The 26,559-nt window shown below is 38.7% G+C and overlaps 1 protein-coding gene across 1 annotated transcript; it reads left to right on the forward strand.

Moving 5' to 3' along the window:
* On the forward strand, positions 1-26,536 carry Hexo1 (Hexosaminidase 1). The gene is made up of 3 exons (XM_065231861.1): positions 1-88; positions 457-541; positions 24,737-26,536. The coding sequence occupies exons 2-3, from the start codon at positions 462-464 to the stop codon at positions 26,475-26,477; spliced, it is 1,821 nt and encodes a 606-aa protein (XP_065087933.1). The 5' UTR covers positions 1-88; positions 457-461; the 3' UTR covers positions 26,478-26,536.
* The last annotated feature ends 23 nt before the right edge of the window (positions 26,537-26,559 follow it).

Here is a 26,559-nt window from a genome sequence, read left to right on the forward strand (position 1 = left end):
GGTGTAGCGGAGCAGGAAGAGATTGTGCTGTGCAAATCGAATCTCCAGGTGAAAGCAACGAGCGGTTCCGTTTGGATCGGATTAGCTGGTAGGTCGCATATTTTAGTGGTAGCTAGACTAGAAACCTACTTAGCTTGTTGTAACTGATCGTGATCTTTAAATTTTAAGGATCATTAAACATAAAACATATGCGTAAATAAAAAATTGCATGCTCATGTTCGTTAGGTTATTTCTGCCCCCTCCCACTCCCACTTCTGTTGCCATTATTCGCGATTGAATTGGAAAGGCGGCAATGTTTTCAGTAATAAGCGCCTGCACTTTGTTTATCTCATACGACAAAGGTGTGTCAGCAATTTATATTTCTCTGTGCTTATCTAGTTTAATACAATGATTGATGATCGATAGGTGTGATTGAACAATAACATTTAAAAGGCATATTTTTCTCTTTAATTCCAGCCACCATGGTCCACGTTATGATGCGATTTTCGTTGCTATTATGTCTACTTTTAGCCCAATGGGTTGCAAGTCAACAATCGGACAGGTAAGTCGTACTCATAAACGTGTGAAAATTCCCTTTCACTTCTTGTTCTAACAGGATTAGTCATTTACTATCCATGCAACCAGTGATGGATCGCTCTTTTGGGGCTTTTTCATTTTTTTTTTAAATTTTTGAATGCTAACGTAAAATCCAGTTGATTTTTTAGTTAAAAGTTCGTAAAAAATATAGTTCAATGCTATTAATCTCCCTATTAAAATGCAAAATGTCCACACTGTAGAGCAGCACTCTGTGTTTTCACTGAAGGTGCACTCGAAAGCACTCTCAAGTGTACTTTCAGTCGAAAGAAAGAGTGTAGCTCTGCGGTGCGGAAAGTTTTAATTTTGATAGGGAGATTAATAGCACTAATCTGTTTATTAACTGAAAATTCAATTGGATTTAACATAAGCATAGAAATGAAAAAAGTATCAAAAGAGCGATCCATCCCTGCATACAACTCTCGATTCTCGATTGTTTACTGACCACAGTAGGTTTCTTTCCCCCTGTCTGTGTTATCGCTAGATAGTAAAAGTAGTTTTTGAAGTATTTTATTCCGCCGCTAGTCCTGGGTTAAGTTGCAGAAGCGATAGAATTGCAGCAATCATCAAGTGGCCATGGCCAGGAAAAGTTCATTTTTGTGACTGGTTTCTAAAAAAAAACTCTTTCGTGAAAGGTTTCCCAAACGCACGATGAAATCGATTCGGTTTGTGCACGTGGGTGTTGCGGTTTCTTTTGTGATCATTGTAGTCGTCGGAGTTTACGTTGCTGTGACCCACCGGCGATCAATCGCAAATGGACTTGTGAGGTGATTAATTTAATATATACTGGCGATAGAGGTTTCCTAGCTCTGCCGTTTGAGTAGGTGCTGGCTTATTTTCAAGAGCGAATGACTATCAATCTATACTGCAATCTCCACATTTGCTTTCAATTCACGAACAGTTGGTGGACAATCTCGGTTTGATGTTTTGCGCTGTTTTACAGACTTGGCAGTATTTTGCATTATAGAGTTAGAATAGGCTGGCTAACATACTAAGCAAGTTTTTCGCCTCAATTCACTCTTCTAGGGGAAATTGCTCTAATTTTGGTCTAAGTGATCTAAGATTGGGCCCATCGCTAAAAATATGATATTTGCAATTTTATTTGGGACGGTACTAATGGATATTTTTGGTCGCTATTGAATATTTAGTAGATTGCTGAATTTATGTATAGGCCCAAATTAGGGACATTGAGGCTGACATTACAATCATTTCCCCTATTATAGGCACACTTTAAATCAAATAATTTAGGGAAATGACAAGTGCACTTTTCAATTCCGGGACATACTCTCATTGTTATTGCATTAATTATTATAGAATAAATGGTATCCGACCATTTGGCGAATGTGTAATTTGGCCGAATACTATACCTATATATGAAATACGAAATTGAATAATGGAGAAATTTAATGATTCCAGATCTTAAGCTTATTAGAAATTTACTTTTCTTCTGCACCTCAAGGCAATGGATGTCAATTAAAAAGCGTTCTTCTCGAACATCATTGGCGTAAATAAGGGAGGGGTCTGCCTCCTCTGATCTAGAGCTGGCCCACCCCAGTTAATTTAAGAAATAAATAACGGAGCAATCTATTTTTATCCTGAGCGGTGGCATCAACTTCTCCAATGAAATCCATAGAAGATGGGAGGTCGGACTCCCTACGTTGCTCTTTCACGTAGTTCCAAAAACATTTCGAGTGTAGCTTAAGTTTGCGCTGGATAGCTCGCTCGAAACTTGAAAAGCATTAACGACAGACTCGTCGGTACATGTGTTTCTGCCTCACATGATGAAGTTTCAGAGGAAGCGTGCGATACTTCGTAAATCTTCTCAATGCTGCTCTCTTGATTGACTTCAACCTACGTAGCTCTCTCTTCTGCCAGGGAGGGTGAGAAACTTTGTGGTGACTTCTTTTCGAGACGTGCCTGGCAATGACATATTCCAAGTTTGCGCTGCAGCCTCAACGTCATCAGGACCAAGGATGTTCTCCCATTTCATGCTAGACAATGCATATATGATGCTATGGAAGTCATAAGAAACCGTAGCAGGATAACCGTCGAAATCACGCACGAGTTTGTCCTCAAAAGTGACAATTAGAGGAGGGTGATGCGGAACTGGCTTAGTTAGTGTACAAAGAGCCGAGGAAATAATGGAGCCTTGTCCTGAGTGCTTACCAATCACAGGTCCAAACTACGATAATTTTCGATAACTACATGGTTAATTTGAGTTGTCGAGTAGACTGCGTGAAATGTAGCTATCAATATCTGGATAGATAAATCCGCTATGAGATGGACTCCACGAAATGCCTGGCAGATTGCAATCACCCAAAATGAATATCTTATCAACTGGAGTGGCACTTTGGATTACTGTGAAAACTGACCGACAGTGAGTATCGACGGGGGTGGCGACACATCTAAGTCTCAATTCTAGATTCTCAAAAAACCTAACACTAGCGAATCAATCTTCAAAAAAATCTTCTTTCATTTCTCGGATCTACTTCAGAATCGCCTTCAATCTTTTTTCTATCTACGCAGCGTGCGCGCAGATACCTATGTATATCAAAGCACAATCTTTCTTGCATCATAGATAAAGTTGTTCTCCTTGAGTATCGGTGAGTTCATTGTCCCGGAATCGATCAGGTGGAATGTACAGAGCGCATAGAAATAGTGTGCGATCACCCAGAATGATGCCTGTTCAAACCTGCTCCAAATTGTTTCATGAATCGTCCTTTGCCAACAACCCGCCACGGATAGCTACTAGGACACCTCCACCAGTAGATGTACGGCTGTTGTTAGGATTCCAATTGACTGGAAAGCGTTCGAGGATCAAGCCACGTTTCGCTCAGGACAATAACATCGTAGCAACGAGCCGATACAGCTAGTCGGTACTCTTCAACATCAGAAGTCATTCCACCGGCGTTTTGGTAGAAGATCACGACGTCCTGCTTACGGCAAGGAATCGAACGACCGTTCTCTCTGGTAATCACGGATACATCAGGCAATAACTGACCATCATCGAGTGGGTTAGAAGACCCCATCTCCACATTCAATTTCTGATCAAAGCACAAAACTGACATCTGCCGCCGTGTTCGCGGAAAATGTTTATCCTAGCCACGAATACGCGTACAAAATCTGTGGGTTGGTTCGTGTCTAATCTATTCCGGACAAATTATTTTTATCTAGATAGATAAAAATAAAGTCTATAGTTTTGACAGATGGGATCAGGCTTGCTTCCACTGCGACATCTGAATTTTCGTTCCGGAATCTTGAAAGTTTCTTCAAGCTTGGATTATTCCTTGGATGCTTACACTTAAAAAAATATGCACGTCCGGTCTACGTGAAAACATAGGTAGCTTTCGTCCATACTACGTGTGCTATGTATAGCAGTAAGTTAGTAGCAGAGCTGCCAGGTGGTTTTATAAAAAATCTGTATCCACTCTATTAAAAAATCTGTATTTTCTGTATTGACGATTTTTTTCTCAATTAATCATGTTTTGTTGTTTTACAAATACAGTGCATACAAAATAACCATAAAAAATGCTTAACCACCTATTCGGGCTATCGTACTAACCATACGGGATATAATTGCGCCATTTGTGATATCGTCCGTACTTATTTATAAGAGTGATATGAAGCCGTTTGAAAATGTATGGAGATTTTAGTTTCTATTCATTATCTTCCTGATAAGCAGTTTTAAATGCAAAAAAGTGCACGAGTTCATTACTATTTGATATTTTTAATATAGATGAATACAATTAATTACATCATTTGTGTGGTAGTTACACCGAAAAGTCGAGAGATGTCGCCCCGCCAGTGCTGGTAAAATCATTTTTGCAGTATGGAGAATATCAGAAAATCCGCAATTTCTTACGAAATACATTTTCAATGCAAGTAAAATGTTTACGAGTACTTGTATTTGTACCATTTTAATGTGCTCGGGCACTTTTCTTGTATTTAACATACATGCTTATATTGGAAATATTCAATTAATACTGTAAATCCCCATACAATCTCAAATCGTTTACTACCAGCTTCATATGCATCCGAAAGCGGTTGGTCCTCTGGTTGTGAATGCTGTCAAAAACACCATAACATGATTAATTGTCGATGGAAATTTGATAGGTTCCCGAGCAGAGGGTGAGAACAAAATGAAAACAAGAATTATGTTGTTTTCATTATTCCTGATAACTCAAATTGATTTCATTTTGATGGAGTTGATGGCTAACAGAACAAAAATAAGAGCTAAAAGATATGCGAAGAATATCAAAATTATAACATATATTGATATTAGTGAGAACTGCTTGATAACTTATTTTGATATAGATTTTTTTTCTCAAGCATGTTATAAAAATCTGTATAAATCTGTATTGTAATTTAAAAATCTGTGATAAATCTGTATTCTGTATCGGGTCTGTATTAAGATTAAAAAATCTGTATAATACAGATAAATCTGTATAAATAGCAGCGCTGGTTAGTAGTAGGCTACGACTTTAGATACGTAAGCTCGGGTATAATAAATTGTATATCTGGAAGAGAAAGACGTGTTTATTTACTTCTCTGTAAATCCGATTCCGTGAAGTGAATTAAGAAAATGGTTCCTGTTCCGGAGTACCACATCTGGCGACAAGTAGGTGGAACCTACAATCCGTATTCGTTAGGTATGATTAAAAACTATCAAATAAGTACAACGGTGCATGCAATTCAACATCAATTTTGTTAAATATATAGAACTCAGATTTACTAGCCAATATTTCAAAGGCAAGAAGCTGCTGCTGTTACGCAGAAATAGGCAAAAGCCGCTGCTGTTACGCAGAAACAGATTATTCCGCTGCCGTAGAGCAGGGACAGGCGTAGAGCCGCTTCGAAGAAATCAAGGCCAAAACAACACGATTCGTTCGAAAGGAATGAGTTTTGCAAGCTGACAAGTAGGGAAGTACATCTGAAGGATTACGTGAGCCACTACGAAATTTTTGATGCGATGTACTGCAGCGGAAAGCCGAGATTTTCATAATAATTTACTACGCTCCTACGGAGTTGAGGGAAAAACTTCTGCATGAGGAGACACTCCCGTTACCACAAGTGACCCGGATGGTTCATTCATTCGAGTCTATCAAGCATCAGTTCCAGGTCATCGCTGGGAATGAAAACAGTTCGTCAACTACTTCTTTTGGAGCGGGCTCGAGAGACAACTTGAACCGTGTGATTGGAAGTGGTAAGCCAGCAAACGGTTCTTGCTATCGATGTGAACAGAAGACTCATTACGGGAATGATCGACAGTGTACAGCGCGTAACAAACAATGTGAGAAGTGTAGCAAGTTTGGTCACTTTGCCCGTGTGTGCCGTTCTGCAACGAAACGTAAATATGGCGAACCTCATTCCTATTCTACGGGCAAGAAGGCGAAACTGGACAACGCACGAGCGATTATGTCAACGGAAGAGAAAGGCCATGCTGAGTTACAGAGTTTCATTTGTAACATCGGGGACGGCGATGAATTTCTTTGGGTCGAAGTTGGAAATGTACTTATTCAAATGTTAATAGATTCTGGCAGCAGTAAAAATATTATCGATAACACCACTTGGAGAAGCATGTTAGCGCAAGGAGTCAAAAGCTGACAACCAAGGAACGTTCCGAATACAGTTTTGTGAGGTTATGGTCGAGATGCAAAGCTGTTGGTTGTGTCTCATGTTTTAGAATCTGTAATCGCTGTTGGAAATGGAGGAAATCGGAAGCAAGAAACAGCATAATTCTACGTTGTCGATGGAGGTTCTCAACCGTTGTTGGGAAAAGATACAGCAAAGCTCTTGGAGGTGCTCAAGATTGGACTTCCTACACTGGATCCGGCAGTCAACAGTATCGTGCCCGTAGGAGGAACGCCTTTTCCGAAAATGAAGAACGTGCAGCTGAGAATCCCAGTGAACAATGACGTGTATCCTGTTGTTCAACGAGTCAGACGTCCTCGAATCGTGCTCCTTAGTCGAATCGAAGAAAACTTGGATCAAATTCTGGTTGCTGACATCATCGAACCTATGTCAGGAGCAACACCATGGGTTTCACAGTTAGTAATCATTAGCAAAGATAATGGGGATTTTGGTCTGTGTGTAGATATTCGACGTGCTAATCAAGCCAACATGAGAGAACATCACATGATGCCTACCTTCGAGAGTTTTCTGCCACGTTTCAAGTCATCCAATTTTTTCAGCCGTCTGGATATTAAAGACGCATTTCATCAGGTAAATCAGCAATACAACTGGATGAAGCATCTCAAACTATTACAACCTTGATTTGTCGTAAAGGATTGTATAGATACAAAAGGCTGATGTTTGACATTTCATGTGCCCAGAAATGTTTCAAAAAATCATGGAACAAATACTTGCTGGTTGTGACAACGTCATTAATTATATTGACGATATTGTAGTATCTGGGGAAACTGAAGAAGAGCATGATGCGGCTTTAAACAAAGTTCTTTCAGTTTTGAAAGATCGTAATATTCTGCTGAACATGTTTAAAGTATGGCAAATAGAGTTTTTGGGTCATATTATTTCCTCTAACGGAATACGCCCAACGGAGGAAAAGGTGCAAGCGCTTTAGAAATTTCGTTAACCTCGTTCTTCTGACGAAGTAAGAAGTTTTTTAGGTCTCGTCACATACGTTGAAAAGTTTATCCCAGATTTAGCAACCATCACTGCACCATTACGGGAACTGATATGCAGTGCCAATAGGTTCGCTTGGACGAAGGAACACCAACGGAGTTTTGAAAAGCTGAAACAAATGATATCCAACGCCGATACTCTCGCTTTCTTTGAAAATGATTTGCGTGCTAGGGTGGTAGCAGACGCCTCACCTGTTGCATTTGGCGCTGTCTTGGTTCAATTTAAAGACATTACCGACAATGATTCTCGTATAATATGCTATGCCAGTAAGAGCCTAACTAGTACCGAAAAGCGCTACTGCTAAACGGAAAAAGAGGCACTTGCTTTGGTATGGGCAGTTGAGAAATTTTCATTATACTTGATTGGTCGTGAATTTGAATTAGAGACAGACCATGAGCCAGGCGAGTAAGAGAGGTGCCACAGTCGGAAGAAGTGTTAGTTTGTTTACTTAAATGAACCATGTCCATTTTGTTATGGCATGTTTGCTATAAGAAATGCTCCTCGTGTTTATTAGCGAATTTCACATCAAAGATTGATTAATTGAGTAGGAAATCAGTTTGGCACGGCATTTGTGACCAGCATACACCTGCCGGTAGTATGAAACAGGTCAAAAACTGTCCAAATCCGCAGATAAAAAATTTTGTTTTGAATTTCTGTATAACAAAATAGTGAACTTTTCGTGAACATTAACGGCAAAGTACTCACCAACACTGGGAGACTGTGAGTTCCTGCCCACCTGTCATTTCCCATCTCGGACCATCAGCCACTTGAAGTCATTTTTTCTCCATCTTCCACAACCTGCGCTCGCATTGAACGTTGGGTCTTGAGACTACAATTCTTTAAGTTTAAGGTCAAGCATCGGAAAGGAAGCGTTGTCATAAGTTGTTCATCGAACAAGCATTTAACGATCAATTTGAAAGTATCTCAGTTGGTAGTACTGCCAACTGTGGCCCGCATAGTCAATAACCCTTGCGTTTGACGTTTACACACTACTGCCATCTGTTCAGCGTACTACCCACCACAGTTTTCTCAACAGATGGCGGTAATGTTTTAGCGACGATGTTTTACAATGAGAAATATTCAATGTGTTATGTCTGTTTGTCTGTGGTTGTGCAGTATGTGAAGGATGTCAACTACCCAAGCAACACCATTTGTTTCTCAGCGAGTAACAACAACCTTAGTGTGACTAATAGACGGTCTAAATTATGGACAACGCACCGCATATAAAACTTCATTGTACCTTAAAAAGTGCAGAAGGTGGAGTCTCTTTGCAGTACTGTGATGTTTTCGAATACATGTAAATGACATTCAAGTTAACCAGATAAATGTAATGGATATTTTTGTGAGGTGATGCGGAAAAAGCATACTGATGTTCTTATTTAGACTGCAAAATCAGAGATGAAAATCGTAGAAAAAGTCATTTGAATATAAGTATGAAATTAATTACTTTAAAATATTGATAACTAGTCCGCTTTTTTCAAACGCATCTAGTTTTATGGTGAAATTACACATTTTGCTTCGATTAAATATACACGCCTTCAAAAACTTACAAATTGATGCCAGAAATTTGCAGCTTAAAAATATGTCGAAATAAAAAATTGATCTCTAAAAATATATATTTGTATTTAAACTATTGGAAAACATTACAGCTGTAATAAGTATTTCATGTTTTCATATTAATAGGGTGTGAAACATGAATAAATTGAAAAATAAGTTGATCATGTTTATTTCTGGTGGATTACATATGGCTGCCAGTATTACCAACAGCATTCTAATTATGTACATTGCGGGCCAACATGTTCAGTACAACCATTTTTATATGTATGTGCGGTTGTGTTTGCGAATGTGATTAATTTTTGGTTTCATTCTAACCGAACGAAATTAGCATGACGATGAGTTCTTAAAACTCAAAATTAAGTTTTAAAAACAAGTAATAAGCAATGGGATGGTCAGTGGTCACTCTACATAATGTACCATGGCACTTTTTCGGCTCTCTAAGGCAAGGCAGCGCTCTGTTGTGAGTCGATCACTGACAAGATATTCTGACAAGCTGGTAGATGCGACACTCCATCACATCAGTGGGCAACTAAAACACACCTACCAGACCTTTATTTCATGAAGTAACAATCAAGGCCTAATAAGTGATCAGCTTTTTTAAACCAAATAAGCGTTTTTTATGCAATACATAGAGATCCTTTAAATTTTAATTTCTTAGCTGACAGAAAGTTTATTGAACGCAAAAATGCTTAAAAACTAATTTGAAGAAGTATTTTATGAATTTATTTAAACATAAACATTTTTTTAAATAAAATAAACGTTATAATGTCACGATATAATCAAATTTAAAAATCAATCAATTAATAAACAAATAAATAAATGAAATAAAAACAAATTAAAAAAGCCTGTAAACCAATTGGAATTAAGGCCGTTCGCAATGCTGTGTTTCAAAATTGTTTTAAACGACTTGACAATTCTATAATTTGAAACTGTCAAAAATAAAACTGCAACACGATCAGCGCAACGCACAGTTCTAAAAGATGTTTGTAATCACCAAGTTCCATAAAATTTACTGTTCTCTATGAAGTTCATAGAGTTTTTTTGTGAAGCTCTTCGAAACATCTTTAAATACATACAGAAATTTGAAACAGAGTTCCATTCGTGTTTCAAACTCGCTCAGAAATAAAACAGAATAGTCGAGCAGTTGCAAATCTGGTGCAAAATAGTGCTCGAATAATGAAACTGCAACTCAGCATTGCGAGAGGTGCGTTTCTGTTCTAGTTTCAAATTGAAACAGTCCTTATAAAATACAACAGCATTGCGAACGGCCTAATGACTTAAACTCGCAAACCCCCACTGTCTATCACTGAAAAATGCTAAAACTTTCATAATTTCGTCATTTTTGAACAGAATATTTTTATCTATCCATTGCAATAGAACCGCAAACTCCTCAAGTTTTGATAAGCATTGCAGTATTTAAAAAATCTTTTGATTCTGAAAATATTATGAACTGAAATAGTTTAATTTTTTTACATTGGGGGTTTGAAAATCAAACGAAAGTTTACCGGTTCGATTTTTTTTTTCGGTGCTTGATTTATCTTATAGGAAGCCATACACAAATTATGTTAGGGTTTTTGAATGATCATTTAGTCCCCCTCCCGTCCTTGTAAGACTCTGTAAAATTTGTAGTTCACAATCCTTCCCCCGAAAATCTTCCTAAGATTTTAAAATTTTCAGAAAATCGTTAGATATCGATTTGGGTAAATTTTTACATGCATTTGCGCATTTAATGTATTTGGAGGTGTTTTGGCATTAAATCTCTTTAGATAAAATTATGTTTTTCATCTATTAAATTGTATGTATGAAAATGTTAACCACCCTCTCCCCCTATTCCGTTACTTAATTTGTGGATGATCCCAAATGTTGGAAAAAGATATAAATAATCCAAAATAATCATTTTTTTTTTCAAAGATTTCATAGAAAATTAGCATGTAACAATACGCTTTCAATCTCATCGAAGAAAATTGGACTCCCAACAGAACCGAAAGGTTGATTTTCTGCGGCTTTTGAGTCCATCTTTGTGCGATGATATCTAAAAAAACGCATTTACCCGTCAATATTCTCTAAAAATTGAGAAAACTTGAGCAGTTACGGATTCCGAAGACGGTCGTTGGAGATCAGTTGTGGGACTCGTATGACTCCCGGAAACAAGAAACATAAATTCAACTCCAAATAAATATACCAGCTAGCTGCTGCGTATCATCAATTTCTGGTCAATACATAAATCCTTGCTTTTGACCCCCTGGTCGATCATAATATTACTACCCAATAATTAGTGAATGGGATCGATATTTCAACGCTTAGAGTTCTTACTTCACACCCTAAGGATTCAAACTCCCAGTTTATTGCGCGAGAAGACTTCTTTTCATAATCATCTAGTCATCATTCACAAATCTTTTTAAAAATAGCTTATAGTTATAAAGCAAAGATTTCTATCGAAATTTTGACAAAATACAAATCAAAGCCTTCACCTGACCAACATTACATCATAAGAAAATAGAGGCAACCAAAATGGAGAACTCAATATAGTTCTTTAATGTCCTGCACCGATAACACATCAAAACGCCCTCTCATAACCATTAACAAGTGTAACATTCTGAATTGATTTAATTTTTTAATGTTTGGAATATTTGTGAACATTCTCCATTATAGCAACATAATTTCGGCCGGTAGTGTACGGTTCATCAAGATATAATGCAGCTCACTGAACTGTTGCAAATATGTTAATTAGTACGTTACAATAATGTAGCTATTTGTCAAGACATCATTAAAAGTATTTTTTACGTTGCAGATGAGTGGATATTAAAATAATGATTCATATTGAACTGCAACAACACCGCAACGATTTGTCAACATAACTGCACCATTACGTATTATCGATGGTATCCATGTTCCAGTTATGTTGAAAATAAGTAGCAAATGCGTAGTTTGAACAATCATAGAATTTGTTGAGTATGTGCGTGCTTTAAACTTTACTTGTCAGTAGCAATGTGACATCGAGTGGTAGCGACATCGGTGCAGCTCCTCCGTCAGCAGCCATCAGGTTTCGGCATTATGAGCCACTAGTTTTGGCAATCCACCCGCTGTTTTGTGCCGTTTCCAGTTCACCAGCAGTTCCGGCTATACGAGCTCCGTTTCTAACGGATCATCAACGGCCACATCTCCGTTCGGCGTATCAACATATTTGGCCCCCAGCTCACGCAACAACCAATCCATCGTCACTTCATGCTTCTCACCGTTCTATTTAGCCCTTTGAAACACCCGGTCGGTTGAGAGACTACGGCCACGCCAGCCGCTGTTGGCATCGACTTTAGTCACCATCGTCCCCCGCCATCCTATCGTCCTCGTCGTGGTCTTCTAATTCCTATGCAGATGTTAGCACATGCATTACGATTCCTCCGATTTTGCCAATGTTGTCCAAAAATATTTTACAAAATCAAAGTGACAAGACATATTTGAGTCATGGGAGATACTAGATGGTTACAACAAACCTTTACAGTGACAAATTGATTCAGTTGGTTGCAAAACGAAGTTTGAAAACTTATAGATTCATTCGCTTAATTGGAACAAGATTGCAAATAGGTTCTTCAACACATCTTGGTTCGTCAACTTTTAAGTAACATTTCGAAACAGTTGCTCAATAGATACAAAAAACATATAGTTCACACTCTGTTGCACCAAAGTTTTAGGAAACATAATGTTTTATGAACTCTCATTCAACAAACACAACACAAGTTAGATTTGTTGCTCAAGTGTTTCATACAATATCACGTAGCATATAACTTCATACCAATTTGAGTGTAACATGTTTGCTCCTTCCATTTGAGGCATGATTTGACAGGTCATCCAAGCAGTACATTGAAACAGTTGAGTTTCATTATTGTGACCTAAAGTAAATGAAGCAACAAAGTTGAAACTTTGTCGTATCAAGATGTATTTCCTGTACCATTTAAGGGATTTCTGGGCAACTTAAATACAAAAATAAAAGAATTGAGATGTTTTCTGTGTTGCTTGGGTAGTAGGACTTCCGAGCTGACCAGTCCCAATAAGTCGCAGGCAATTGCCAACAAAGCCGTGGGTTGATATTGCCATTGAATTCATGGGACCTCGTCCTTCTGGCGTTATTGACTTACTATTGGTAGTTATTGACTACTTCAGTAGGTACAAAGAGGTCGAATACAAAGAGGCTCATGAAACTGTTGAACGCTTAAGTAATTTTTTTACCCGTTTAGGGTATCCTACAACTATCACACTCGACAACGCCAAGCAGTTCATTAGTAAGGAAATAGAAGATTACAGCAAAATTCACGGTATCGTTCTCAATCATTCTGCACCATACTGGCCACAGGAGAATGGTTTAGTTAAGCGCCAAAATAGATCACTCTTGAAGAGGTTGCAAATCAGCTACGGGCTCGGCAAAGACTGCAAGAGTTATTTAAAATATTACTTGATTATGTACTATACGACTCCACATTCTACAACTGGAAAGACGCCAACGGAGTTATTCTGCGGAAGGACAATAAGGTCCAATCTACCAGCTATTGATGATATTGAAACCGTACCTCCAACATCTGATTATCATGATCTAGATTTTCTAGACAAACAAAAAGCGAAAGAAAGAGAGGACATCAGACGGCATGCGAAGGAGTCAAACATTGCGTAAGGTGACACTGTACTCATGGAAAATCTCACTCCAGGGAATAAGCTATCGACGACCTTCAAGAGAACAAAATACTCTGTTACAAATCGGTTGGGACCCAGAGCTACAATCGAAGATCAAGATTCCGAAAGAACCTACGAAAGGAACGTGGGTCATCCGAAGAAGGTACGAAATGACGTGACATCGTCACTGCAGGAAACATTGAACAACTCTGATGAATCTGGTTCTTTAGTAGCCAGAAACTCTGAAGCTTTAGAAGAAGATTTTGCAGGATTTACAGCTGAGGAGTGTGAAGTTCCCATGCCTGGTATTAAGATTTTAGTCATTACAAAATGGACTCAACGGCTTTGAGAAGTGAAGAGATTTTGTTAGTTCAATTGATTGTTATACATCCTAGAAAAAGGGAGATGTTCTATCTATAGCAATAAGTTAGTAGTAGGCTACGAGTTTAGATACGTAAGCTCGGGTTGAATAAATTGTGTATCTGGAAGAGTAAGACGTGTTTATTTACTTCTCTGTAAATCCGATTCCGTGAAGTGAATTATGAGGTTGGTTCCTGTTCCGGAGTACCACACTACTTTTCACGTAACATTTACATTAATACCATGTAGCTAAAAAAAAACCTCATTTAGCGGTCAACGTGAACAGTAAGGTTAATATAACGTGGTTTCCAGTTAACTTGAAAGGGGTTATCACGTAATGTTCACGTGATTTTGAAATGATATTTACTGGAAAATACTGTTTATCTTCCGTGTACGTTCCGTGGTTTCCGCTATAATTGGTTTTGATTTTGCGAACAAATTTACATCCATTGATGTAATATAGTATCTGCTTTTTGCTATTACATCATTATTTAATACATCAGCTTGAATTACATCTAGATAGAGCTTGAATTAGGGTGTATCAGCTTTAGTAAACAATGACTTCTATCGATGATTTCTAGGAATTCAATGCATGTCCACGCAGACCAACCTAACCATCGGATAGGGGAAGTTTTCCCTACCCGATGAAGATGTTGGTTTGCGTGGGCGAGCCTTGAATTTCTAGAAATCATCAAGAGAAGTCATTGTTTGCAAAAGCTGTTAGGCCCTAATTCCAGCTCTATCTAGACATTGCGTTGATCGAGTATTTCATTGAAACGTTAACACTAACCATTTCGCTTTTCCAACACTTAATTGATCATGACAATTCAGATCTCAATTCAGATGCAATATCCGTTTGAACTGTTTGCTGCAGAGTCGGGCTAAATTGACCTTTGGAGAATGCCTTTGAAAAAGAATAAAATTTAATACTGGAAAGATTATTTCGATTTTAATCATGCATGACTACTGCCGAAGTAATCATGGCTCGGACTCAATAAGGTGAAGCGGGAATCTGCATACTTTTTGAGATTTTTTGATTTAATTTATCTTTGAGTGTACGTAAGCACACCACAATCACACAATCGCACATAGAAGTTTGATGTGAAAATGACATGACATGATATGTTTATCAATTTTACTACCATCATGTAAACATGAAAGTTGATGCAATCAAAGGAGCTACGTAATTTTTTTAGGTAGATTGGACGTGTTTTTCTTGTGGAGTGTACATGCTTATCAGTTACTGTTTACGTGAAATTCCAGTTGCATCAGCGACCACGAAAATGACGTTAATGTAAGGAACAATCCGGATATCGAACGGGAAACACTTTTAGTTTTAATGAACTTTATTTTGGTGTTACCACGCTTCTAGATTTTCTCAGACTACCCTAATAGAAATGTTATGGTTAATTTGCTTAACGACGTGTTCGGGGAATCATCCAAACCATTTGTGGAATAGTTCAATCATTTGGGTTATCATTCGTTTAAGGTCATTTGTTATTAGGGTAACCACTCGAGCCAAAAAGGAGGGAAATCCTAATGACACTAGCTGTCAGGAATGGTACGGAGGGATGGTGTATTATAATTCAAATTATAGGGGTGTACATTTTTCTCTTTACAAGTTTACAGCTCGGCCATCCTACACTACTCAACTGAAATAAATGAACAGTTATTCGTCATTAGTTTCTTCTAGATATTGTACATCCTCGTATTCAATATCTGTGTCGTTCAGATACTCTACATCATGATATACTAGGCCTAACTCATCCTCGCTAAGTTTTGCTTGACAACTACCTTTGTGATAGAGACGCATATTTAACGGATCGAATATTCCTTCAAATCGTTTTTCTGAAACTTGGATCCGTCCAGATCACCCACGACATATCGATTCATATCAAGCACTTTTCTCACGATGTACGGTCCTCGGAACTTTGGTCTTAATTTATTTCTCTCACCCACAATATTCACTCTTCGCAGCATAACTAAATCACCTTCATCATAGCTAGTATTTCTTGTGCAGTGTCGGTGGTATGCCTGTTTGTTATACTGATGCTGTCGCTTTATTTGCTCACCAGCTGCTTCCCTCATTGCCTGCAAGTTTCTATCGTCCTGGATAACTAGGTCTCAAAGATATTCAGTTACATCAACCGGTGGAAACTAACTATTTGAAATTGGCTCACTACTTGACTAGCCTATTGGTCCCAAGCAAGTCGATTAACGTACCCCATTCTAGTCGAAATTCTAGTACTACACTATGTTTGTTTTGATTCGCTATGAAAGTTTGACAGATAAAATGAAGAGCTTGTGGATTTTCTTATGTTTCGAGGGGTGCATCGATTAGCTTAGGACCGAAGAGATTACCAGAGCTGAGCCAAACATTTGAGCACGTTTCATCGAGACCAGAGTTACCTCTATGGTTACCTCGATTAATGTATTCTTTAACAGGAACTCCGCATCCGTAAGTACTGTGTCCCAACTAGAACCAGTTTCCTCGACCAGTTTACTCAAGAGCGGCATCATAGTCCTATTGTATCTTTCTACTTGCCCATTCGCTTTCGGGCACGCCGTGGCCACCTTAACATGCTTAATCATTAAAAAATTTGTCGAATGCCGCAGATGTAAAAGCTGTTCCTCTATCCGAAACTAATGCTTTTGGAATCGAATAAGCATGCAAGTAGCTTCTTAAAGACTTCATAACCTCCGTAGTTTTCGTCGTCTTGGTTGGATACTACTTGATGAATTTAGTAAAAGCATCCACGACCTCCGGATTATATTTGTTCTTTCCCCTACTTTTGTCGAGTGGGCCAAGGTGATCGACATGTTCTACCTTAAAAGGAACTTTCGGTTTTTCGACAGTAGTAAGGTTTCCATCGAATCGTTTATTCCGGGGATTATACCCAATACAACTACAAGGTTGCAAAGACTCATTTCAGCTAAAATAATGTTTTTCGGAATAATAAAACCAAAAGATGGTATGATGGCATGTTTTACTTGTAACTTACAAGAAGAGGTTACAAAGTATGCGTTGGAAACATAAAACCTGTAAATTTTGCTTTCTATGAGTCACAATCAGCGATTTGCTGATCGCTGAGTGAGTGAGTGAGTGAGTGAGTTTGTGAAAAATCGCTGATTGTGACTCTCATGAAGTGAAATAAACAGGTTTAATATGTCAAACACATTCTTTGCAACCTCTTCTTGTATCCTACCAATTCAAAATTTGATCATGGCATCTAATTATTTCATAATTTAGAAAAACATTGTTTTAGCTGAAATGAGTCTTTGCAACCTTGTACAACTAATGCATTGTTTGCAATGATCTAGAACTTTCTCACGCATTTTTGGGAACCAATACGTTCGTCAACTTCAAAATGACTCATTTCATGATCGAATTTGTTGATTACCGATGGAACCATATGCGTAGGAACATATACAGAATTGCATCACGAACCTCATAATCTTTCAGTGATCCTAACTCCACCGCTTGTTTGATCTTGATAATTTCAGGATCCTTCAATTGTGAGACGTAGAGTGCATTCTCGAAAAGACTGGATGGGCAACGGTCTTCTGCTTCTATAAGGTGCACGTTTATTCTAGACAAAGCGGCAGGTGTAAACTTATCAATTTCACTTCACGTGAAATGTGAACTGTGAAAAGAGAAAATTGGAATATGTTCCACAAACCATTTTTTCACCACCTTATTTGCTAGCGAAATTTTATGATTTTTCACGTGCTTCAAATTTCACTTCGCTTCGATCTATATAGGGGAAACGCTCCTATAGTTGCTTGCGGTACGTTAGATCACCCGCACCAATGCGTTGCTAAAACTATTTTAGCAACCTCCACCATAACGCAGTAACCGCACTGGGGGTAGCTATTCAAGTGCGGGAAATAACAATCTGCCTCTCGGTGAACAGCGGGTTGACAAATATAGCAGCGCGATAACAGCCGGCCCAAGCGTTGCTATCTATGCAACTATGTAATCTATCGAAACATCCGTAAAGGGGGCCAATACGTAGAAAAGATCCTAGACCTCCGTATTATTTTAAATCTCTTAATTTGATGCTGCATTAATGAATTTGGATCTGGGACCAGCATGCGAACTCCAGGTCTTTCGGGAGGTCCGGACCATACGTAAAAGTGATAAAAAAGATTCAAGAGCTTCACGATTCACTTATTCTGAAGCTACATGCATGAATTAGGATCTAGGACTAGCATATGCAATCAGGTACCGGTGTGGTTCTCTGGAAGATTTTGAACATCCACAAAAGTAGTCAATTCGCGTAAAAATTTTAAAAGATTTTGAACATCCACAAAAGTAGTCAATTCGCGTAAAAATCCTACTGTCCCAGGTAACAATTTAATGCTTAACAAGTGTTGTCCAATCGATTTTAATTCAGCCTCAGTTTGAATAATTGTTGTACATAGACCAAGTTAACTTTTGTTCAGCTTTTAAACATCTAAATCTGGTGATTTTAATTAGCCGAAAGCTTAACAGTTATATAAAGTATAAGCTTTTTAGCGTTAGCGTTAGCGTTAGCGTTAGCGTTAGCGTTAGCGTTGTTATGATATACTTCGTAGATTGGATACTAGCGACACTCACGTCTCTTCTGAAATTCTCAGTTAGACTACTTTCAGGAATAATGCTGAGGAGTAAACATTGGTTCCAATCTAAACAAGAGTAACAGAAGCATGACTGTCGCTATTCCCGGCCACGCCCATCTTTACCATAACTAGGGATAGGGAAGGAAATGTTGATGTAGTACTTACTTAACGAGAGGCCACCGACTTAGCGACACCCTCATAAGTGCTACGGAGTTGGAGGGTTGGGAAGGGTATTCGGTTAGGATTCACCTCAAGTTGGCGATGCAACCAAAAGTATGTATTGTTTATTTGTTGTTTATTTAATCTCTCGATAGTCGGCTATCGAAAGAACATATTCATTTCGTTTAGTGATCATGAATTTTAAGAGTCATGACGGAGAGCTTGGGATTAAACCCATGATCTTCTGCTCAGTAAGCAAAAACGATCCCTCCAGGGTCATCGAGCATCTCAGAACCATTACGCTTCGTGACAATACAGGACTACGTTTTCGCTTGATATGCAAATAGTTTCCGAGGTTAATGTTCAATATCAAATATACAAATTATGGTGGCGATTTATTGTGCTGTAGAAGAGCATGGGGTTAAATCCATGATTTTCTGCTCAGTAAGCAAAATCGGTCCCTCGAGGGTCATCGAGCATCTTATAATCCACAGCACTTCGCGTCAAAGTACGAATATATGGATGAACTATCTATTATTGAATAACTATTATTTACGATAATTACATAAAATAAATAAAATATAAACTACAAACAAAACGTGACTGCTAAAATCTCAAAAAAATATTCTCACAAATATATTTCACGCCACCAGGAATATCAAAACCATTAGACGTTATAATGATACTCTGCACATGTTAGACACAAGAAGAGGCCAACAAGCAAGCGTCCGACACACAAAACCCGTCAAAACCACTGGCAGTCACAATCAACGATTCTACGAATCGCGAGCGCTCACGAATCATAAAACCCCTGACTGCGACACTCTGAAAGCGAAATTGGCAGGCTCTATGCATCAAACATCCGCCCTCCAATCTCCTCACGCATCCAACAGCACAAATCTCCATTACAACATCTAACGAATTCAAACTACGAAAATCACTCATCTATAGCAAGTGCATGCAACCATTCTTCATGATACATTTTTTCTGCCTATCTTTCTATTGGGCCTGTGGACATGCGTTAGCTTCGAAACTTCTAACCAAACTGGGAAAATTTTCAGATCACAAAAAAAAACTTGAAAAAAAAACTTTCAAAGGTAATTGCAAGTAAAATAAATATTGATTATTTAACGCAAAAACGAGCAAGTAATATTAAATCTCTTGTATCGCATGCTAAAGCTGATTGACTGTAAAAAAATAATATGCTTCAATAAAATAAAATATTAATAAAATGATATGCAAAATTTAATAGAAGATCATTACTTTATTGGTGAGAAGTTTCTAATAAGCCCTCCCAGTTCCTCTGTATACAGAACAAATCTGATACTATAATCAGAATTGCTCAGTCTGCATGAAGCAGCCGATTTCATCAAGGAAGTTCTATTAACAACCAAGAATTAATCGTTTGAGGCATACTGAAGCATTAAGAAGGTGATATGTGTCACTATAGGAAATCATCATCGTTGCAAATATAAAGAAATTAAACATAACACTTTGCTTCAGTACCGTATCTAAGGCATTAAATAACATTCTTCTCCAACCCTTGTTCAGCCTTCAAGTTTTATTTAGAAAAAAATAATAATGGAAGACTGCTTCATATGTTATATATTTTTATGGGACTGCAACTAATTGGTATTACATATTTATACTGTTATTCTTTTTTCCTTTATTTAACGTCGGTCTCTGTTCCGCAATCTAGTGCCAATCACCGACGGACATCGATTGCCATCCATTGACGGCAACCGAATGTGCAGGAAGGCAGCTTCCACACCTGCGTAGGATATCGCACCCATTCACAACACACATGGGCCGGGACCAACGGCTTTACTTCCCTTCCGAAGGAAGACGTGACCAGAGATTTTTATGCCTCAGAAAAATCCCACCGACCTCGGCTGGGATTGAACCCAGACCCATCGGGGTGTTAGAAAGCAGTCACGCTTACCACTACACCACCGGTGCCGGCATTTATATTGTTATTATAAGTCTAAAAATTACCTTTGCATTTCGGGATTCGAACCGGCAGTCGCTGATTCATAGGCATCAATCATACCTACTGGACCACTTAAGCATATGCGTGGCAAAAGGTATGATTATTAACTTGACACACGTCAATTTTAAGTTGAATAACAGCAACCGGAAGAGTATTATACAGCAATGCAGAATTGTATACAACAACTGGTGACAGCAAAACGTTCCTCTCATTTTCAAGTGTAGTTAACACAATGTGGACATAAGTGCGCGATTTATTTCGATGGTAATGTGGAAACTATTTTAGTGGCATAATTGAGTTATATTTTTGGAATGCTGTCTGAATATTCAGTGCAATATAGCAGTCAAAACACAGAAATACAAATGTTAACACTTCCGACGGCGTCGCAGTCCACTTCTACTTGGAGCTATTTCTAAAAAGCTCCTCTACCTTGTCTCGACTGCTGACGCTGCTTGGGATTAGAAAGGTAGGCAGTGAATTTAGAAGAACTAAAATGCCGTAAATGCAACGAACGACACTGACTACATTTAACCAATTAGGCTATGAAAATATTTGTAGTGCATTGCTGATTTTTGGAGTAGTGTTAAGCTAAAATAAGGCTTGTTCCGTCTTTAGATCAGCTATCTTATTGAGGTTGAATTATGGGGATACAATTAGCTTCATGAACTACTAATCAACTATATATTCAGCCTGCTGTTAATCAGCTTTGTACACCTTAAATCAACCAATAATCAGCTTATGTTCTTACTGTTCAGCTTGAATTGTTACTTGGGGTGTTACCTGACTTATAACGAATATACGTTGTATATGAGTACCCAGAATACAAAGTATAGTTCGTCTAATTTTACATTGCAAATGCTATGCAAAATTAGACGAGTCATACGTTGTATTCGTGGTACTCGTATAAAACGTATATTCGTTATAAGTCAGGTAACACAGTTGTTTTATTTGGACTTCCCTGAGGTTTTGAATCTTTCCTGAGGTTCATTAATTTTTCTATTGTTCCGGAAATTTTAATCATATTTATAAAATTTTCTGAAGACCTCGCATTGTTTCTGAAGCATTGCAAAATTCATGAAAATATTGAAATATCCCATAATTCCTTTGAATTCCTTGAAATATCCTGCAATTTTCCTTAAATAAATGAAACTGATAAGAAGATCTCTAATCATCTGCGAAGTTCCGGGAACTTCCCAAAATATAATGAAACCACTAAAAAAAATCTATATACTTCTCTGAAGGTTTCTAGGTGTTTTTGAAGATTTCTGAACATTTTAAAAGATCTCGCGATTTTCTTGAACATAATCTGATCGTCGCTGAAGTTCCTGCATTTTTTTGCAGTTCTTTAAACTGCATTGAATACCATGGAACTTCCTTAAAATGATCTCACATTTTCCTGATGCTCATGTAAGATCTCTTATGTTTCTGAAATTTAAATAAAGGTCTTGGTACTTTTATGAAGTTTTGGAAATTCCCTGAGTTTCTTGGAATTTCCATGATATTACTTTATTTATTTATTTATTTTTTCCTGAAGTACTCTCAATTCTATTGAAGTTCTTGGTACTACCCTGAACTAAAAAGAACTGCCAAAAAAATTTTTGTATAATTGTTAACTTATGATTGTTAAGTTATTGGAAGTGCCAATAATAGCTCTGAAATTCCGTAAAGCTCTCTAGTTTAACTTCTTTGAGGTACTGGGAAGTTCTTTAAATGTCAATTTTCCTCAAGTTACCTCCACATCTCTGAAATTATTTTGACTTCTCTGAACATCTGAATTTCTCAAACTTCTTAAAAGTTCCTGCAGTTTCCTGAAACATTTGGAACGATTTTAAAAATCCTGAAGTTTGCCTGAAGTTCACAAAAAATTCCAGAGACGGAACTTTCCTTTTGTTCCCGTAGTTTGCCTATGAAACTTTCTGAAATTCTCAGTACTTCTTTTCATTCCTCAGACTCTCCTGAAAATCTCTATTGTTTTTTGAAGTCTACGGAATTTCCCTTATGTTTTCCTGATGATATTCCTGGAATTGTTCAGATATGAATGGAACTGCCTAGAAGATCTTTATATTTTCCTTTAAACATGGATCTTCTGTGTAGCTTTCTTAATGTTTTTAAGTTCATTCCCTGAAGTTTTTTTATTATCCTTAAATTTTCGGAACTTCTTGATGGTTTCCTCTATTTTACTGAAATAAATGGAACTGCCATAAAGTTCTTGAAAGAAACCTAATGTTTAAGGAAAGTCCCTCAAGTTCTCACAGTTTTCCTGATATTCATGGAACTGCCCTAACATTTTCAGAACATACCCGAAGCTCACGTAACTTACTCATAGGTCTTTAAGCTTAAATTTTCCTGAATTTAATGGAATTGCCCTGAAGATCTCGATCTTCGCTGAAGTAAATTGTCCTGAAATCTATTAGATTGCCCTGGAGCAGTTGAAACTTACTCTTAAAGATCGTATAACTTTCCCACATTTCTATCAATCAGAACTTCTTAAAGGTTTCAATTTTTTTCTGATGTTAATAGATCTACGTTATTAAATTCGACCAACCGAGCTTGATACATTCACAAGCTAAAATATGTATTAAATCTCGTAATCCAGATGGGCATCTGAAAATGCCTTTATGCATTTTGGTACGCAACTTTTATAAGATGAGCATACGAAGATCGATATTTCGATCATTTTTACGAATGGACCACTTTTATGGATGTTCCGGTTCTCCAAGAGGACAGTTTCGTGACCACCAGTGTGCGCATGCTGGTCCCAGATTTAAATTCATTCATGCAGCAAGTGATTTAAAAAAAAATTGCTGGTCTATTCGGATCTTCCGGAGGACCGTTTCTTGAGTACCTGGGTCTGTAGTTGGATCTTAACATTTTTTTTCTTCAGTCTTCGTGATTAGGTATATCAATATTGTCGAAAAAAAAAAAACAATCACGAAACTCTGTGATCAATTTCAGTTCGAAATTCTACGATAAATTTAGCACCTATCGGTGCGAAAGCCGAAAACAAAAATTCACAATCGTGATAGCAACGACCGGTGCGTAAACAAGTTGCTAACTAAAATAGCAATGGCTAAAGTTGTCAAACTAGCAGCCCGAATAGCAACGCATTGATGCGGGTGCTCTAGAAGCGTTAGGTTCCTATAGTTCTGCATGGAGACCCAACTAGGCTAAAACAACAAAAAATGATCCTTGAATTGAGCTGTCAAATTATTCGTGTTGCCAAACATGCCACCACCAAACAATGTTATAATGTTCAATAAGTCAATGCGTTCCATGACTGGCAAAATCTGCACTGCCGGCACTCTGAGAAGAAAATTGGCGCAAAATATGCGTGTAGAGTGATCACCACCGACAAACCGACATGAATGATATACAAATTACAAAGAAATTTCTGATCAAAGCACAAAACTGACATCTGTCGCCGTGTTCGCGGAACGTATTTATCCTAGCCACGAACACGCGTACAAAATTTATGAGTTGGTTCGTGTCTAATCTATTTTGGACAAATTATTTTTATCTAGATACAAAAATTCTATGCTTTTGATAGATGGGATCCCTGCACATTTTAATCGGCCGTTATGAATTCTCGATCAAGAGTTAAGTTTAAGTTTCATGTCGGTTTGTCAGTGGAATTACCACCCCCTCGCCTCACCGCCACTCATTAACGAATTAGTTTGGTAAAGCGAATGCTCGAACCGATTCGTACCTTCCTCAAAATTGACCTTTGCTTGCTTTCTACTCTCTACTCTCTACTCAATTTTCATACTGCCGTACTCTAACTGAACTATCAACTCCATACTTTCATCTCATCATCTATCGTAGAACATGTTCACTTTGATTCTGATATCTTCTAGAATCACGAGAAAAGTCGCCAAAAGTGGTGCGTTTCAACGTCAAATAATAGTTTCTTGGTGGAATCGAAAAAATTTTCCGGATCTGGTCCCACACAACAAACAATGGATCATTTCATTCGAGTAGTTTAAAATGACGTTTCGTACAACTGAAACTTTGCCGTGGATCAATATTATGTTAAAATTTGAATCTCGAGACAATAGGGTCTTATTTATGCTAAACTAGAAAGATGTGAATTGTATTGCTTCATTTTCTTAAAATCACTGCTAGAAGATCGCCTCAAAACTGCTCGACAATATGATTCATTAAAATTATTTTTTCAATCTTCTCTCTTTGCAGCGCTCCGGTTTGGGGCTACCGATGCATCAACAGCCGCTGCCAGAAGGTCGCCCTCGATAGTGGTGATGGCACCGAGCGGGCTAAGGCCGTCAGCTTGCCGGTATGCCGCCTCTATTGCGATGGGGTCTTCGGTACCGTTTGGCCCCGCCCTACCGGTGACTTCCGGCTTGGAAACGACCTGATTCGTGTCAATCCTTCGGCGATTGACTTCCAGTGGAATAAGAGGTATGAAGCGTTGAACAAGTATTGGGACGATAGCGTGGATCGCTTCCGGGAACAACTGCTGAAGAAGAGAGATGGGGAGACTATCAAGTCCGGCGGCAAGCGAATGATCGTCAATGTTGATGTGGGAGGCGACTCGCTGGTGCTGAATCATGAGACTGATGAGAGCTACAAACTGTCGATAAGTGCTCCGGATGGTGGAGATGTGCATGTGAAAATCGAAGCTGGCAATTACTTCGGAGTTCGTCATGGATTGGAAACGCTAGCGCAGCTGTTGGTATTTGACGATATCCGGAACGAGCTACAAGTGGTGTCCGACGTGGAGATTCAGGATGCTCCGGTTTATTCGCATCGAGGATTGGCTTTGGATACATCCAGGAACTACGTTTCGATTTCGTCCATCAAGAAAACCATTGACGCTCTGGCTATGGTTAAGATGAACGTGTTCCATTGGCACATTACGGACTCGCAAAGTTTCCCGCTGGTTATCAAATCGCAACCGATCCTGCACACCTACGGAGCGTACTCCCGCAAACAGATCTACACGGCGGCGGACGTGCAAGACATTGTGCAGTATGCGTTAGCTCGTGGAATTCGGGTCATACCGGAACTGGACGCCCCGGCCCACGTCGGAGAGGGATGGGAGAAGACTAATCTCACAACCTGTTTCAACTACCAACCATGGAGCAAGTACTGTGTGGAACCTCCTTGTGGTCAACTGGACCCAACGAAAGACAAGATGTACGACGTGTTGGAAGACATTTACCGTGAAATGAACGCCATGTTTACCCACTCGGATGTGTTTCACATGGGTGGTGATGAAGTCTCTTTGAGTTGTTGGAATTCCAGCGTTGAAGTTCAACAGTGGATGAAGGCCAAGGGTTGGGGTCTGGAGGAAGCCGATTTCCTCAAACTATGGGACCACTTCCAAACGAATGCTTTGCAACGGTTGGACAAAAGCCTCAAGGATAATCGACCGATCGTTATGTGGACCAGCCGTCTGACCGAAGAACCCTTCGTTGACAGGTATCTGAACAAGGATCGATACATCATCCAAATTTGGACCACAGGCGACGATCCTAAGATTGCCACTCTCCTTCAGAAGGGATACAAATTGATCATGTCAAACTACGATGCTCTCTACTTGGATTGCGGCTTTGCAGGATGGGTAAATGGTGGCAATAATTGGTGCTCGCCATACATCGGATGGCAGAAGGTGTACAACAACGATTTCAAATCGATGGGTGGTAAATATTCGTCGCAGATTCTCGGAGCGGAGGCGGCTCTCTGGACCGAACAAGCCGATCATCACTCGTTGGATGGCCGTTTCTGGCCCAGGGTGAGTGCCCTGGCCGAACGATTGTGGTCGGATCCCCGCGAGGGTTGGGAATCCGCTGACTCCCGGATGTTGGTCCACAGGGAACGTCTGGTCGAGAACGGAATCGCCGCAGAAAGTCTACAACCGCAGTGGTGTCTGCAGAACGAGGGCGAATGTCCCATCGTACAAGGTAATGCTTAGTATTATTTTGCCTGTGATAGGGTGTAAACAATATATTAGATATATCGGTTAATACTCCTAACGCAGAAGTCGTTCCACTTGC

Source organism: Ochlerotatus camptorhynchus, unplaced genomic scaffold (genome assembly GCF_037179485.1).
Source record: "Ochlerotatus camptorhynchus isolate MF236.1 unplaced genomic scaffold, CSIRO-AGI_Acam_v1.1 ptg000361l, whole genome shotgun sequence".
Lineage (NCBI taxonomy): Eukaryota > Metazoa > Arthropoda > Insecta > Diptera > Culicidae > Ochlerotatus > Ochlerotatus camptorhynchus.

Bases quoted from the DNA above. Each gene is read 5' to 3' on its own strand.
- Hexo1 (XM_065231861.1), top strand. From the start codon at position 462: ATGGTCCACGTTATGATGCGATTTTCGTTGCTATTATGTCTACTTTTA. The intron at 542-24,736 runs GTAAGTCGTACT...CTCTCTTTGCAG, and splicing joins GCAAGTCAACAATCGGACAG to CGCTCCGGTTTGGGGCTACC.